The 14,081-nt window shown below is 34.8% G+C and overlaps 1 protein-coding gene across 1 annotated transcript in view; it reads left to right on the top strand.

The window, feature by feature from the left end:
- Positions 1-14,081, top strand: part of Diaph3 (diaphanous related formin 3) — a 447,861-nt gene that overhangs the window by 205,477 nt on the left and 228,303 nt on the right. Inside the window, exons 18-20 of the mRNA XM_005366057.2 lie at positions 204-299; positions 6,655-6,749; positions 10,582-10,683. Coding sequence (XP_005366114.1) covers positions 204-299; positions 6,655-6,749; positions 10,582-10,683 — 293 coding nt within the window. The remainder of the gene's footprint in view (positions 1-203; positions 300-6,654; positions 6,750-10,581; positions 10,684-14,081) is intronic.

Raw genomic sequence — 14,081 nt, 5'->3', positions numbered from 1 at the left:
TAGTAAATTTCAATCCTGAATCACCAGTGTTTCTCTGTAGCAGTGTATGTCCAGGTGGTAGGTGATAATATTGGTGTTTTTCTTACTTTATAATTTATTATATGCACATGTTAACATTTTTGTTTGGAAAGGTTCATTTCTTGCCCTTTTTGCCTTTTTAAGTTCCTGCTGATTTTAGCAAAAATCTCTCTTTTGTCTTACAGCAAAAAGGAGTACAGATGATTTTGAAGAGAAGAAAGTTATTAAGAAAAGAATCAAGGAACTTAAATTTCTAGATCCTAAAATTGCTCAGAACCTTTGTAAGTATATCACATATGAATATCATTAACGTATCAATTCTCTGTGGATTGTTTTTTGAAATCTACTCATTTTGTACTCATTTTGTGTCTTGTTTTTCATTATTTTAGTTTCTTTGCTTGAATACTAAACTCAAATATAACTCTCATGCAAATTATGAGATTAAATTCTTGAAAAGATTAATATGTACTAGAAAATAAGAAAAGAATTTAAGATGAAATTCTGCCTCCCACAAATACAAAAGGAAATGCTCTTTAATGTTCTTTCTTTCAAGTATTAATGATAAGCAATTCGGGTAATGATATCACACTTTGATAAAAGAATCAGTAATCCATCTATCCTTTTATTCCCCCGAATATCTATTATTTGTGACACTTGATCATGCAGGCCAGTAGTTAGAATATTAATGGAAATAAAGATGAGGAGGAAAATGAATTTCATTATTCTACCTGAGCAGCTCAGAGCCTTGTCCTCAAAAGCATTGCTGGAAATATTTTAGATTTAATTACTGTTATGGGAGCTAAATACATAGTTTTCAATTGTCTTCCTAGCAGAATTATTATAAGTGAAGGCAACAATTTTGTTCCTAATTCATTTCGTACTGCATCTTAAATGCATCAAAGAGGGTTTTGTTTGGAGCTGAGATAATTTGACCTGTGTATATTAGTTTCTGGTGATGCAAGAGGGACATAATATGAAGAATCTAGAGGGATAAGTAGTGTTAACATGGCTTTTAGCCTGCTTCTCAATTGTAACATGCCTTGAGTGAGCTCTTGGCAAATATTGGACCCAAAAAATTCTCCAGCCAGAGGATAATGATCTATACAGTTGATTAAAGAGAGAGTTATATGAGAGAAATATGTGCAAAAGCTGGACTTTTTAGTTTTCCTATTAGTGTTTCAGAAAAGACTTTCCACTCCAATATAGACTCAGATTAGATCTTTATGGTCTACTATGGTGCTATTAATATTACTGGCCAATATTCAGTTCTTTTTTTGGTGTGTAGATTGATTGCATATATTGGTCTATTTTATATTGTTATCATCTTGTGACTTGCTTGAGCCTTTGAATATGTAAGTGGAGATGATATCACTTCTGGGTGGAAGCATTTGATTGTTCTTTTGGTCTCTTTCAGAGTTGTCCATCCTTGTAATATGATAATTACATTATACTGCCCAGCCCCCTTTCCTTGGGATGTATTTTTTTCCTTTTCTCAATTGGAAATGATATTTTTGCATGTGCATAGTACATTACTTTAATTATGGGCCTTAAATATCTGCTTATATGAGAATTTTTCACCGCAGTATTATTGTCTAACATAGAAGCACTGCAGATTTCTCATTGGATGTTGTCAGAGTTATACTGTGTAATCTCAGAAAAATAATTTCATTTTTTGAAAACCAAGTGTTTCCAGCATTAAAATTGTTATTCTTGACTTAAAATGACCTTTTTATAGTTCTGAATGCAGCCATTTGAATACATTGCTTCCTGAATGGATCAGCTAATTTAGTCAATGTCTTCTACTCAAAGTTGGATAATTGATTTTCTGGACAAGGTTATTTATTTGTGTAAATTACAGACCATGTACTAAAATGTCATGAACTCAGAGATTGTAAACTACTATAGTAATCGTTATTGTCTTTGGTGCAAGTTCCATGTTTCTTCTCACATTTATTGCAACCCACCAGATAATTTTCAACATTGATATTATTGATAGGGAATCTGGTGGATTTTCAGTTAAAAAACCTTGAATTTTAGGTGATTTATTCTGACAGCAGTTGAGTGTCTTTGTGCATAATATACATAAAATATATGTGCATTCCTGTTTGTAGGTTCCAAAATCACAATATTGCCCTAGAGAAGGATCCTGTTCATGTTGATTGCTCTAGGTAGAGGGTGTTTTTTCTAAGTTATTTAATTGAGAAACATGCTTTAGATAACCATTCATCGAAAAGATCCAGAAGCTACACCACTACATAGTGATGTAATCCATTTTATGCTTATTGCTACCCTTTCAGATTGTACCCAAGTGTTCCAATTTAAACTCTGCCATGCCTTAGCAGCTGCTTATTGCCACTAAAAGAATATTTGGAGTCAAAGTTGTTTTCTGGTTATAAAACACAGTCTTGAGGTATTGAATCGTAAGATTAGTCTGGTCTAGACAGTAACAGCTGGTTTCGAATGAAACAGCTTCGTGGGATAGTTGGTAGGAGAATGCTAACAACTGACCTGAGATATCCCCTTCTCAATATTACCAAAGAGAAACCTTATGTGTCTCTACTGTGTCACTTCCCATCTTTGAAACATGCTGTCCAACTTTGAGACAAGAGCTAAATGCTACTCATTTATTTACCTAACTTGTTTAAAGGTGGCTTACTTCCCATCTGTAGAATTCATGATTGTTTTGGCAATGACTTAGGGCCCAACAACTCGGATAGAATTCTGGAATCAAGAAAAGTCATGAGAGTTTTATGAGATTCATGTATTCTGCCAGATTCTTTAAAAGTTTGAATTAGACCTTTAAAGAAAAAAGTCCCTGAAATCTACAAATCAATGCAAAGGTTGAAATATTTATAAATAGCCTCACTGAACACATACACAATTGCTGCTTGCAAAAGCTGTGTACTGCACTTAGCTGAGCCCATGCTGCTGCTGTAGTCTGTCCCATCACACTGGGAGGGGCAAGGCATGCCAAAGTGGTGACATTCATTTTCTAGCACCCATTGGATCCCTCAATTGCATGTTTCGTATGTGACTCTCAGTAACTTCTAATCATTTGAAAAATAGACTTCTGTAAAGTCTTTAAGTTGAGCATAGGTATTCTGTTCTTCTCTTTTCTCCTTCTTAACTAAACTTAGGTCATTACAGCATAGCTCTTTTAGACTGCTCTTATGCATCTGTTACAGGACATCTAGAATTCACTAAATGTACTATAGTATGGATCATGCTTTATGTCAATAAATAGTTCATGAAAGTCAGGCCTGGAAAAGGTGAATGGGTAGAACAGAGAGAAACCCAGACTTGAAGCTTGCAGCTTTCTTTGCTAGAAAGTTGGTGACCCAGTGCTCAGAGTATTGATAAGAAAGGAAGCACCCTTCCTATGCTGAGATTTTACTGGAATTTCATCATAGTTCCTCCCTGCACAGCTGGTCTTAGTTTTCACTTCCTTCAGAAATAGAGCTTGTTCCATTGCTCAAAGCTGGTTACATTGCTCAAATCCCACATCATAAATCACGTTGTTAACCTGAACTCTCTAGTGTAGCCCAATACCTTCAAGTAGCAGTAATATCATTCAACTAGCAAAAATGACGCTTGAGTTTAGATATTACCTTTCAGGAGGATAGAACAAGGTGCCTTTGAGTTAGGCCAGCCCTGTATGTCTTACATTATCTCAGTTGTCCAGTGAGTGAGGTGCCCATGAGTTAGGCCGGCCCTGTATGTCTTACAGTAGCTCACTTGTCCATTGTATTGTTTTCTTTTTATATTCTTCATTTAAGCTTATGATATCTATCTTTTATGATAATATCTGTGTACTAATTATACCTAGGAGAAGCTGATAAAATATGTGATATAATTTATAATCAACACCCTTGGCTAAAGAAAACAACCATCATTTAGAGGCTTATTTATAACCATATCTATTTTTCTCTGTCTCTCCATGTGAGGTAACCCTCTTATCCTGAGTTTTGATGAAGAACTAACTTTCCTTTTAATAGTTATGACTGTTCTGTGTACCTGCTATTCTTATACAGGAGGTGTGATATCAATTAGTGCTGGATTTTACATAAAAAAACCACACTAATGTATTCCACTATGACAGTGTAGCATTTCATTCACTGACTGCTATACTTGATTCATACTGTCTTGGATAACAGTGGGACAGCCTTTCTGTTAAATGTAGCACCCAGGGTGTTTCATACAAAAATTCTATTGAGCACTTACCAGTGCCCTTGCCAACCTAGAGTCCCTGTTGATAGTTGTGATAGAAACTGCATGATTGTGTGGTGAACTTTGCATCACGTATGTGATCTTTGGAGTCCATGCCAACTCACTCCTCTCCAACCTTGCTTCAGTATAACTGTCTTAGAACTTCATCAGTGCCTGGGCTTGCTGATCTGAAAACATTACAGCATTTCCTTTTCAGAAATATTACTTGTCTAGTAGTTAGTGGTAAAATAAATCTCTGAATACTAAAGTGTCATGAGCCACGTTTTGGTGGGTGACTTCTGTCATGATCTAGCCTTGACGGGTTCGTACATTCCAGTGTGGAATGTAGATCAGAAACATTCGGTAGGACGAACAGTAGTGGGAACAGAGATATGAAAGAAATACAAAGACATGGGATAGTACCGGGAGCGCAACTCAGTGTATATTGAAGACTGAATAGGCCCACATTTAATTTTATTATGCTTTTGTACCTCAATACAAAAAGGGGGGAAGAAGGCAAAAGACTAGTTTAACATGACTCAAAGGAAAACCAGAACAATTACTTGCTTCACTATTTGAGACATCAAGGCATTATTTCCTGAGTAAAGCATTTGATGATTTGGGCAGAATATGCAATGAATACACCCTAGATCAAGAATTCTGTAGGCATCCACTGCCTATGTCAAACTATTTTAAAAATGAAGGAGCATGAATAGGCTTGAATTCTTCGACCTTTGGTCAGGATGAAGTGGATCCACCTCTGTGGACAGTCTTAATGTCCAAAACACCAAGTAACCACACCCTAGGTCAGAATTTGTAGGCACACATGCTATCAACAAATTTGAAAGAATAAAAATAAGCTCAAACTCTCTTACTTCCAGTCAAGGGGAGCAGGCTTACATCTGTAAATCCCCACACTAAAGCTTATCTCCTTACCTCTCCTCACCTATCTCTCTTGCCTCCTGCCATAAGTTTATGAATCCTGCTTGCTTTTTTCATTGCCCATGCCTCTGTCCTCAGGAAGTATTTCTCTATCCAGAGACGAGCTTATTGGCTGTTTATTATTTCTTTCTATGTATCATTAACACTCATTTTTAGTTATTCTATAACTAGTTTAGTACATTTTTTGATGATTGCCTTTTATTCTCATTCTCTCAGTTGTTCATTTATTAGTCTTCGTGATCATATGGTTTTTATATTTTTTGCTTGCTAGATAATGTTGCTGCAGATTACACATTTTAATTCTATAAATATCTGGATATTTTGGACCTGTTTTTTTGTCTTTTAGAATATCAATAATAGGCCTTTATATCTTTTGACTTCTTGGGGTCAAAAATATGGAAGTAAAACTGGTAGTGAGAGCCCAGAAGATACCCATGTTCTCAAGAATGAGGAAGGTTCAAAACAGAAGCCGTTAATGGTTTTAGAGTTTTGTGAGACATTGTGTGTGTGTGTGTGTGTGTGTGTGTGTGTGTGTGTGTGTGTGTATGGTTTCTAGCCCAAAGGCAAGTCAAGTAGTCAAAAACTTAAAAATAATGAGTTTACTTGCATTAATTATGACAGTGTTAACTTTTGAGATGAACTGATTACCTCAAGCTGGCCTCAAACTTGCCATAATCATTTCAGTGCTAAGGGTAAAGGTATGAACCACCATGACATGCTAAGAACTGAGTTCATTGCAATGTGGCAGTAACGGGTGGGTGCTCTGACAAAGCATTATGTCTAAAGCCTGCAAATAATAGCGTATATATTAAAATCTCTCCTTTAAAGATTATTAGATTATACAACAATGTATATATTATTAAAAAGAATAAACTAAGTAATATTGAGAATTCCCAACAATATATGATCATCCCCTATCCATATAGCAAATTCATTGTGGAATTTTATTTTCTAAAATAGTTTCTAAAGTTTAAGTTTTAGTTAAATGCAAATCTGTCCCTCCAGCATATTTTCTACAGTTTGTTTGAATTGTACTGTGCTGCTAGTATCTGTAAAGTGGAAATGCATTGCTTAGCTGTTTTAATGCTTTACTTTGAACTATTTAGTAGTGCTGGAAAATATTATACAAGGCAATAATGTGTGCATAGACAAATATTAAATGCATATACTGACATTTTATCACTTTCATGATGGTTTTTATAGCATATCAAACTTATTTAAGTTGTTTTAAATCACTTGAAAATTGGCTTGATTCTGATGGTTGGTAAATAAGTAAGGATTTAAAAGTCAGCTGTGACACCTACATAGGAAACCTAGATGGATTCTTATGTAGCAGCTCTAACCTGGAAGAGAGCATATACTGTATTAATGACCTTTCCTCCACAGCAGTTCTAGAAAATGTGTGTATACTCTGATTTTATGTAGATAGATCTACCTCTTGGATCTCTTTATCACTTTATACATTATGACCCTTTCCCACTCTCTCAGCAATCTTCCTGAGCTCCTTCCGGGTGCCTTACAAGGAAATCAAGACGATGATATTGGAAGTGGATGAAACACAGTTGTCAGAGTCTATGATTCAGGTAAACAAACAGACACAGCTTAAATTCCAATATTTCATTGCAAGCTTCTCATTAAATAGTAATCTGTAAGTGAAGCAAAATTCTTAGCCCAAATCATTCAACTGGAAAATCATTGCTGCATAATTAGTTTGAGCATAACTTCTGCATTGCCAGGAGATAAAACTCTGTCTCTTTTCTTAACTGCAGCTAAATATAACGCTATCAAAATGATTGCATTTCAATTATTTTAAATGATTCTTTCTGAAGGCAAATTGTTGAGTTTTACAATGTATGTTTTTGTTTTTATTACAGTTAAGACTAGTGGTATATTAATTTAAATTTGTTTTATAGGTTTACCAAATGCGTTTTCCTTTGTTTATGGAATCATTGTTTGGTAAAAGTGAGGGAGAGAGCCTTATTTCATGTTGTTAGCTTTCCATATAATTCTTCCTGGCATTGCTGTGCTCCCAGAGGATCTAGGCCTTGCTTGTAAGATCCTCACATTCATTCCAAGCTAGAAGGTTATGAAAGGTGTCTGTTGACCTTAGCATTTTGTGATGAGTGACTATGTTGAACTGAAATTATTAAACTGCATATAAGGTTTTCAATATGTAAAACCATGACTAAATGTGAAGTTTGACAATTAAATCACGTTGTGTGGTGAGAGAAATTCTTTCATTTACCATTTTGTGTTCTGACAAGAATACACTTGCGAATCCAAAAAAGTAATTATAATACATATTTAGATGTAAAATATTTAATTATTAGGATTTATGCTATATATAATAGTAATAATGATGATTATTATTAATAACAAGGTAAAGAAAGCAACAAGCCAGGTGCGCTGCCCCTTGCCAATGATCTCTCCATTCTGGAGTCTGAGGAAGTGGAATGCAGATTCTGAGGCCTTGTGGAACTCCATGAGGGAATGAGGGTGGGGCACACAAGGGATTACTTATAATTGTGAACAGTGGTAAAACTTCATTAGATGTTTTTGCCCATCAGTAACTGATACCTCTAGAAGTTCCGTTTGTCATCCGGTGGAACAGACTCTTTTTTGAGATTATTTGTGCAATGAGTCGTGTAGATTCAAAATACCCAATTCAACCACTTTACTTTAAGCACTATTTTTCCCTGTAGCATTTTTTTAAACTGGATTTTTTCTTTGTTGTTGATTGTGTATGTGGCTTCTTGCTGAGAGCAGATGCTTAGTTCCTTAAAGAAAATTTTTCTACATAATGCATGTTTGGATTTCTTGTAATGAGTTTGTTAAATATTTACAGAGTAGCTCTTAACTTGATTACATGGATGTTTTGATAATTATGTGCATTTTGTGGTCTAGAGAAAGGAAAAAGTTTATTTTGTAATTAATGTCCATACAGGTTCATCTTCATATAATTTCTTAATGTACAAGTTTCTTTTGGCCATTACAATTCATGTCATTGCCTACAGATTACAACAAGAAATTGATTATTTGCATTGCCTTAAAGTAGAAGCCCAGCACTGTTCTCACTGAGCTGAAGTCAGGTTTTGGCAGGTCTGGATTCTTTCTGTCTCCCTCTCTTACTGTGGACCATCCCTTCATCTTGTGGGTGGTGTCACTGTGACCTTCTTTCCTCTGCATGATCACCTCTTCCTGTTCTGTTGCACTCTTCACCATCTTGATTATATTAGACACTGAGGTACTACAGGCTGTTCTCACCACTTTAAGGCCATCTGATAGTAACTGGAATTCCAACTGTAGATAAGTGCCTCTTGGGTCTAGATCGTATTGTTTTTATAACATACTTAATAAATGTAAAGCCAGTGAATGATCTGAAAATACATATATATTAGATTTTTTTAGATTTTTTACATTTTTCAAATATATATATATTTATGGCTTTTATATAGTCATTATAAGACAGTAATTTCATATTATTTAAAATCTTACATTTAATTTAAAAAATTCACTCATTTTGCATGACTGTAGAAGTAAGATTTTATTTCAACAATCTATTCATGATCATGTTTCAGAAGTATATCTTTTTTATGCCACTTTTGTACATCATTCTTCATATATTCAAAATAAACATATTAGCATTACTAACACTTTATTGTATATACTGTGCATAATAATTTGTATGAGTGTCTGTCAGAGACCTCACCTTCTTTGAGTGTATATTTTGCCAATAGTAATGACATTTACATGTGTAATTTTAATGCAGGATAGGTGAAACTTTGTTGCGATTCATGAAAACTAGAAATGAGATTGGGAGAACATAGTCTTTTATGAGTTTGAGGCCAAAGGTACTTAAGTGAAAGAGACTGAAACATGGCATCCAGAAAAAAAGGCTAAGTGGATAGCGTGGTGGTATTCTTTCTGGCAATATACCATGGATGCTGATGAGTAACTGCTATGTCTATACAACGTCCATGGGCGTTTAGTAAGGACCTGAAAGCAGAGGAAGGTGGAGCCTGCACTCTTACAAATCATGGATTTTTCTCAATGGAACACCCAAATACTAAGATGAAAATCTGTAAATTCCTATGAGCAAATCAAATATAAATAAATAATAGCTAAAATATTTACTGAGATATGATGAGCATATTAAAAATTGCTAAGAATCTGAATGGCCCCTTTAACAAGGAATTTGACAGTGTAGCTGTAACTTGAACAGAACAACAAAGATAAATTGCCAGGCTTTTGGTCTCAGGCATTTCCAATAAGAGAAATTTATGTGGCAAAAATCACATACTTGTAATGCTTGCATTCACCTTCCTAGAATTAAAAGTGGCTACGTTTTTCTGAGGGTATTCTTAAATTGCCTGTTTTTATTGTTTGTTTTTAGTCAGTCCACCACCGTTTTTCTAGAGGTAAGCCTGTGGCATGTTCTTTGATGTAACTACTTTTGATGTGTGACACCCTCTAAAATTATTTTAAACCAATAGTGCTTTGGGTGAGTTCTGTTACTGCCAAGAGATAAACATAGCATTGTATAGAGTCAGTTTTTATTTTTGCTTCAGTCTATACATAATTTGGATCTGTGACCTCCGTTTCCTTATCCTTCCCCTCAATTTTAATGTTAGAGTACAATACCAGAGTGTTTTTGAAACAAAGGCTTTGTCTATTTTTTTTTTTTCCCTTCATGGGGTTGCTTATTTAAATAACAGCTCGCTCTTTAAATGGTTAAGTGTAGGGTTGGAAATGCGAAAAGCCCTGAACAGCTGAGGAACCAGTGGGTTCTAGACCATGGTGGATGCATGCAGATACAGGTAGATAAATGCATGTGCACTCTGTCTGCAAGGTTCCTTGTTCTGTGTCTCCACTACCTCGAAAATTTTCCTCCCATCAGAAAATTTACTTTTAAAGGTACCTTCAGTTTTTATTATTAAAACATGATCCTTCTAAGTTAACTCTTGTAAGCACTCCATTAAAATTCCCTTCAATCCTTTCCTATTCTTTCCCTTGCCTTTGGTAGCAACTTATGATTTCTTTGATCCCCCTGAGTAAAGTGCTTTGCCTGAGATTTCTGACATTTAATTCCCTAAAGCTGAAATGTAATGGCTCATATTTATCCAGGTGAGAAAGCTCTTTCTTTGGTATAGGTTGAGTTCTCCTTTCTCAATTATAAGCTAATCAAGTAAATATTCAGTAGTTCTTGATTTGAATATATAATAACTCTGGGATAGCTAAAAGTAAAATTGACTGTTTCTAATCTAAGTGTTTTGTTGCTTAAGGTTTAGGATAAGGGAGGTTATCTAGAAATAAAGTTATTTTCTAGACTGGTTTCCTTTCCATAGGTTGCTTATTTATTTTCCCAAACTTGGGGAGCTTCATGTGAAGGTACTTTTCTTTGGTTTTAATTTTTAGAACTTACTAAAGCATCTTCCTGATGAAGAACAGTTGAATTCATTGTCCCAGTTCAGGAGTGACTATAACAACTTAAGTGAACCTGAGCAGTTTGCTGTTTTGGTGAGTATCATGTGTCTCATTAAGTCTATTTGCTGGGAGTTTTTTACTGTGCAAAACAAGAGAGAAATTAGAAAGCTTTTGACAACACTCTTCATTTTGAGCATTTAACGCCCATATTGCTTTCTTTTTCTTTTTAAGCCTAAAGGTATATGTGACAAATTGTCTTGATTTAAACTGATGCATTTAAAGTTAGGACTTATATGAGTTCAAAGGCCTTTTGAAAAGTATGTTTGTAAATTTTCTATATAACATATAAATGGAAAACAAGTACACTCCTGATAAGTTTGGTATATATGTGATTTTTTTGTATATCTATGAGTTCTTGCAAACTGCAAGGGTCCATCTCATTTCTCATTTTTTTTTTTTTTTTTTTTTTGAGACAGGGTTTCTCTGTGGCTTTGGAGCCTGTCCTGGAACTAGCTCTGTAGACCAGAGCTGGTCTGAACTCACAGAGATCCGCCTGCCTCTGCCTTCCGAGTGCTGGGATTAAAGGCGTGCGCCACCATCGCCCGGCCTCATTTCTCATTTTAATCATCCACTTGAGTCCATCTCATGAAATTGAAAATATTGTCTTCTTGACAATGAGAGAGAAACTGAATTCATTTGAAGATAAATCTCATCAAGGCATCTTGATAATGATCTTGTTCCCTTTTCTGATTTTTGTAGGCTGGGACTCAGAGATGAAAACACCTGGTGATTAGCTTGCATTAACTGCATTTAATATCAAAGTTAAGAATTATTTTTAATGCCAAACATTTTTTCTCTGCTTCCTTGTCCCAGCATCAAGTGACCCTTTTTAGGTTGGTTATAATTGCCATCATAAATGACATTTATTTTCACTGTTACTTAGTGTTGTTTTCTTAAACAATTTTTCTCATGGACATATCTTCTTTTTATGAATTTCAATGTAATTTGAATATTAAATAGCACTATAATTGAATGATTTGATATAATTTTAAACCAAAGAAAACTGGGAAATTTCTTTCTTTTTTTTAAATTGATTTTTATTGAGCTCTATATTTTTCTATGCTACTCTCCCTTCCCCTTCAACCTTCTCCCAAGGTCCCCATTATCCCAATTTACTCAGGAGATTGTCTTTTCTACTCCCATGTAAATTAGATCTATGTATGTTGCCCTTAGTGTCCTCATTGTTTAAGTTCTCTGGGATTGTGATTTTTAGGCTGTTTTTTTTTTTTTTTTGCTTTATGTTTAAAAACCACTTATGAGTGAGTACATGTGATAATTGTCTTTCTGTGTCTGAGTTACTTCACTCAAAATGATGTTTTCTCGCTCCATCCATTTTCCTGCAAAGTTAAAGATGTCATTATTTTTTTCTGCTGGGTAATACTTTATTGTGTAAATGACCACATTTTCCTTATCCATTCTTCGGTGAGGGGCATTTAGGTTGCCCCCAGGTTCTGGCTATGACAAATTTTTACAATTATTGAATCCTTAAAAAGAATCACTCTTTCTAATTGATTCTGTTTACCATTTGTATCTTAGGCTAACCATGTCCTATTCCTACTGCAGTAGTGGCCTGCGGAATGAAAAAGATAAATTTTCACACCTGCTGCATTATATCATATTTTCCTGGAATGCAAAAACTGCTTTCTAATGGTATCTTAAAGTAGGCATTTTAGGAAAAAAAAAGTATTTTTTTGCTTATATCTTAGGGTATAATAATAACCTCTGGGACATAATAGAGCTATATTTGATACATTGTTGACAATTCAAGTTGACTAATTGTTTTGTTTTTTTTTTTTGCCTATCTTCACTCTGTATTTAACATATTGTATGTTCCTTCTTTAAACTTTTTCTACACCTTATTTGGTTGACACATTTTGCTTACCTCCCCATAAAGTTCTGAGAACTGCCTGTAGAACACCTCAGGAGTGAAAAGGATATTCATCATATTATTCTCTTGTCAATTTTTTTAAATATTGGAGCTTTTAAACATTGATCATTTTTATTTTTGATAAGCTTTATTATAAAAGTTTATAAATAAACATCACATAATACACAAATACACACCCATATCTAAAGTAACTAGGACCCAAGTCTACACATCTCAGTGAACTTCTGTGCATTTAAATTAGCCATTTAGAATAGATGCTGTATAGCCTTGAATTGGATTTTACACTTTCACATTTTTTTTCACATTGATGTGACTAAACACTTGACAATAGCAAGTGTTTGTTTTGGACCATAGAATGAGGATGCAATCCACTATGGTTAGGAAGTCATAGCAGTAGAAAACATGGGCAAGCTAGCATTATTTTCACATTATATCCACAATTAAGAAGAACTGGGGTCAGGGTGCGGGGTATGAGAGGAAGAGAGGTGGTGGGAAAGGTATGTTTATTTTTTTCCTTTATTCTGTCAAGGACCTGGTCTCATAGAATGATCCTGCTTATCTTTAGTATGTGTCTTACCATATCAGTTAAACCAGTCTAGGAAATGTCCATGCTAGACAAGTCAAAGGTTTGTGTCGAGGGTGATTGTCAAGTTGATAACAAGTGTATGGAAATGAGTATGAGAACATAGAGTCAAGCAGCACCTGCACGTTCCAAGCTTGATCTACCTATGTATACATGACTGATGGCATGGGAAGGATGTCTTGCTGAGAGTATTTCCCATGGATACTGGGGGTCATGTTGCCACTGTCTGCTCGTGATCACTGTTCTTGACTACAGTATGCAGTTTCTTTTCAGCTTGATATTAACATCTCAAGGGTACCTATTTTGATGAGAACTGAATTGTTTTTATATTTTTGTCTTTAACTCTTTCCAGTCTGGTTCCCCACCTCCAAGTCCCCTCTTCACCCCACCGCCCTTGTTGCACCTCTCCTTTCTCCACCCATCCAATAAGAGGAAAGCCATCTTAAAGGCCTAGACTGCTTTATAGTATGAAAAATTATATTGGACAAAGCATACAAGACATCTTAGAATGATGGGTATTTTCTCTTCTATCTGAATTTAAAGCTTATCTTTGATGACCAAGGAACAATGAGTATACAGTTTATCAACTTTATACCAATGACGATTTCATGACTTCTGGAAATTGATTATATTTTTGTTTATATGATTTTTATAATAATAATTTTAGAAAACTTCTTGAAGTTATCTAAACTTCAGATTTCTAACTTTTTATCTTATCTTAAAAACATATTTACCCTTTAGTGTTACTTAATGTACTGTATGTTTTCTTGAGTGAACATTTCAGGTAAGAACTAAGGAATTAGTCCAGGAGTGCTCTAATCTTAGCTCATCTTCTGCCACCCGTGAATAGAGCCAGTTCTTGCTTTTCAATTTGGTTTTCAAGATATGTAACTTTGCTCTTAGTTGTGTTCTTCCTTGCCTTACCTTGTTCTCCCATGTCCTTACCCTGTTCTCCTACAG

Source organism: Microtus ochrogaster, unplaced genomic scaffold (assembly GCF_000317375.1).
Source record: "Microtus ochrogaster isolate Prairie Vole_2 unplaced genomic scaffold, MicOch1.0 UNK6, whole genome shotgun sequence".
In the NCBI taxonomy this organism is placed as follows: domain Eukaryota; kingdom Metazoa; phylum Chordata; class Mammalia; order Rodentia; family Cricetidae; genus Microtus; species Microtus ochrogaster.
This window is presented reverse-complemented; position numbering and strand designations above follow the sequence as displayed.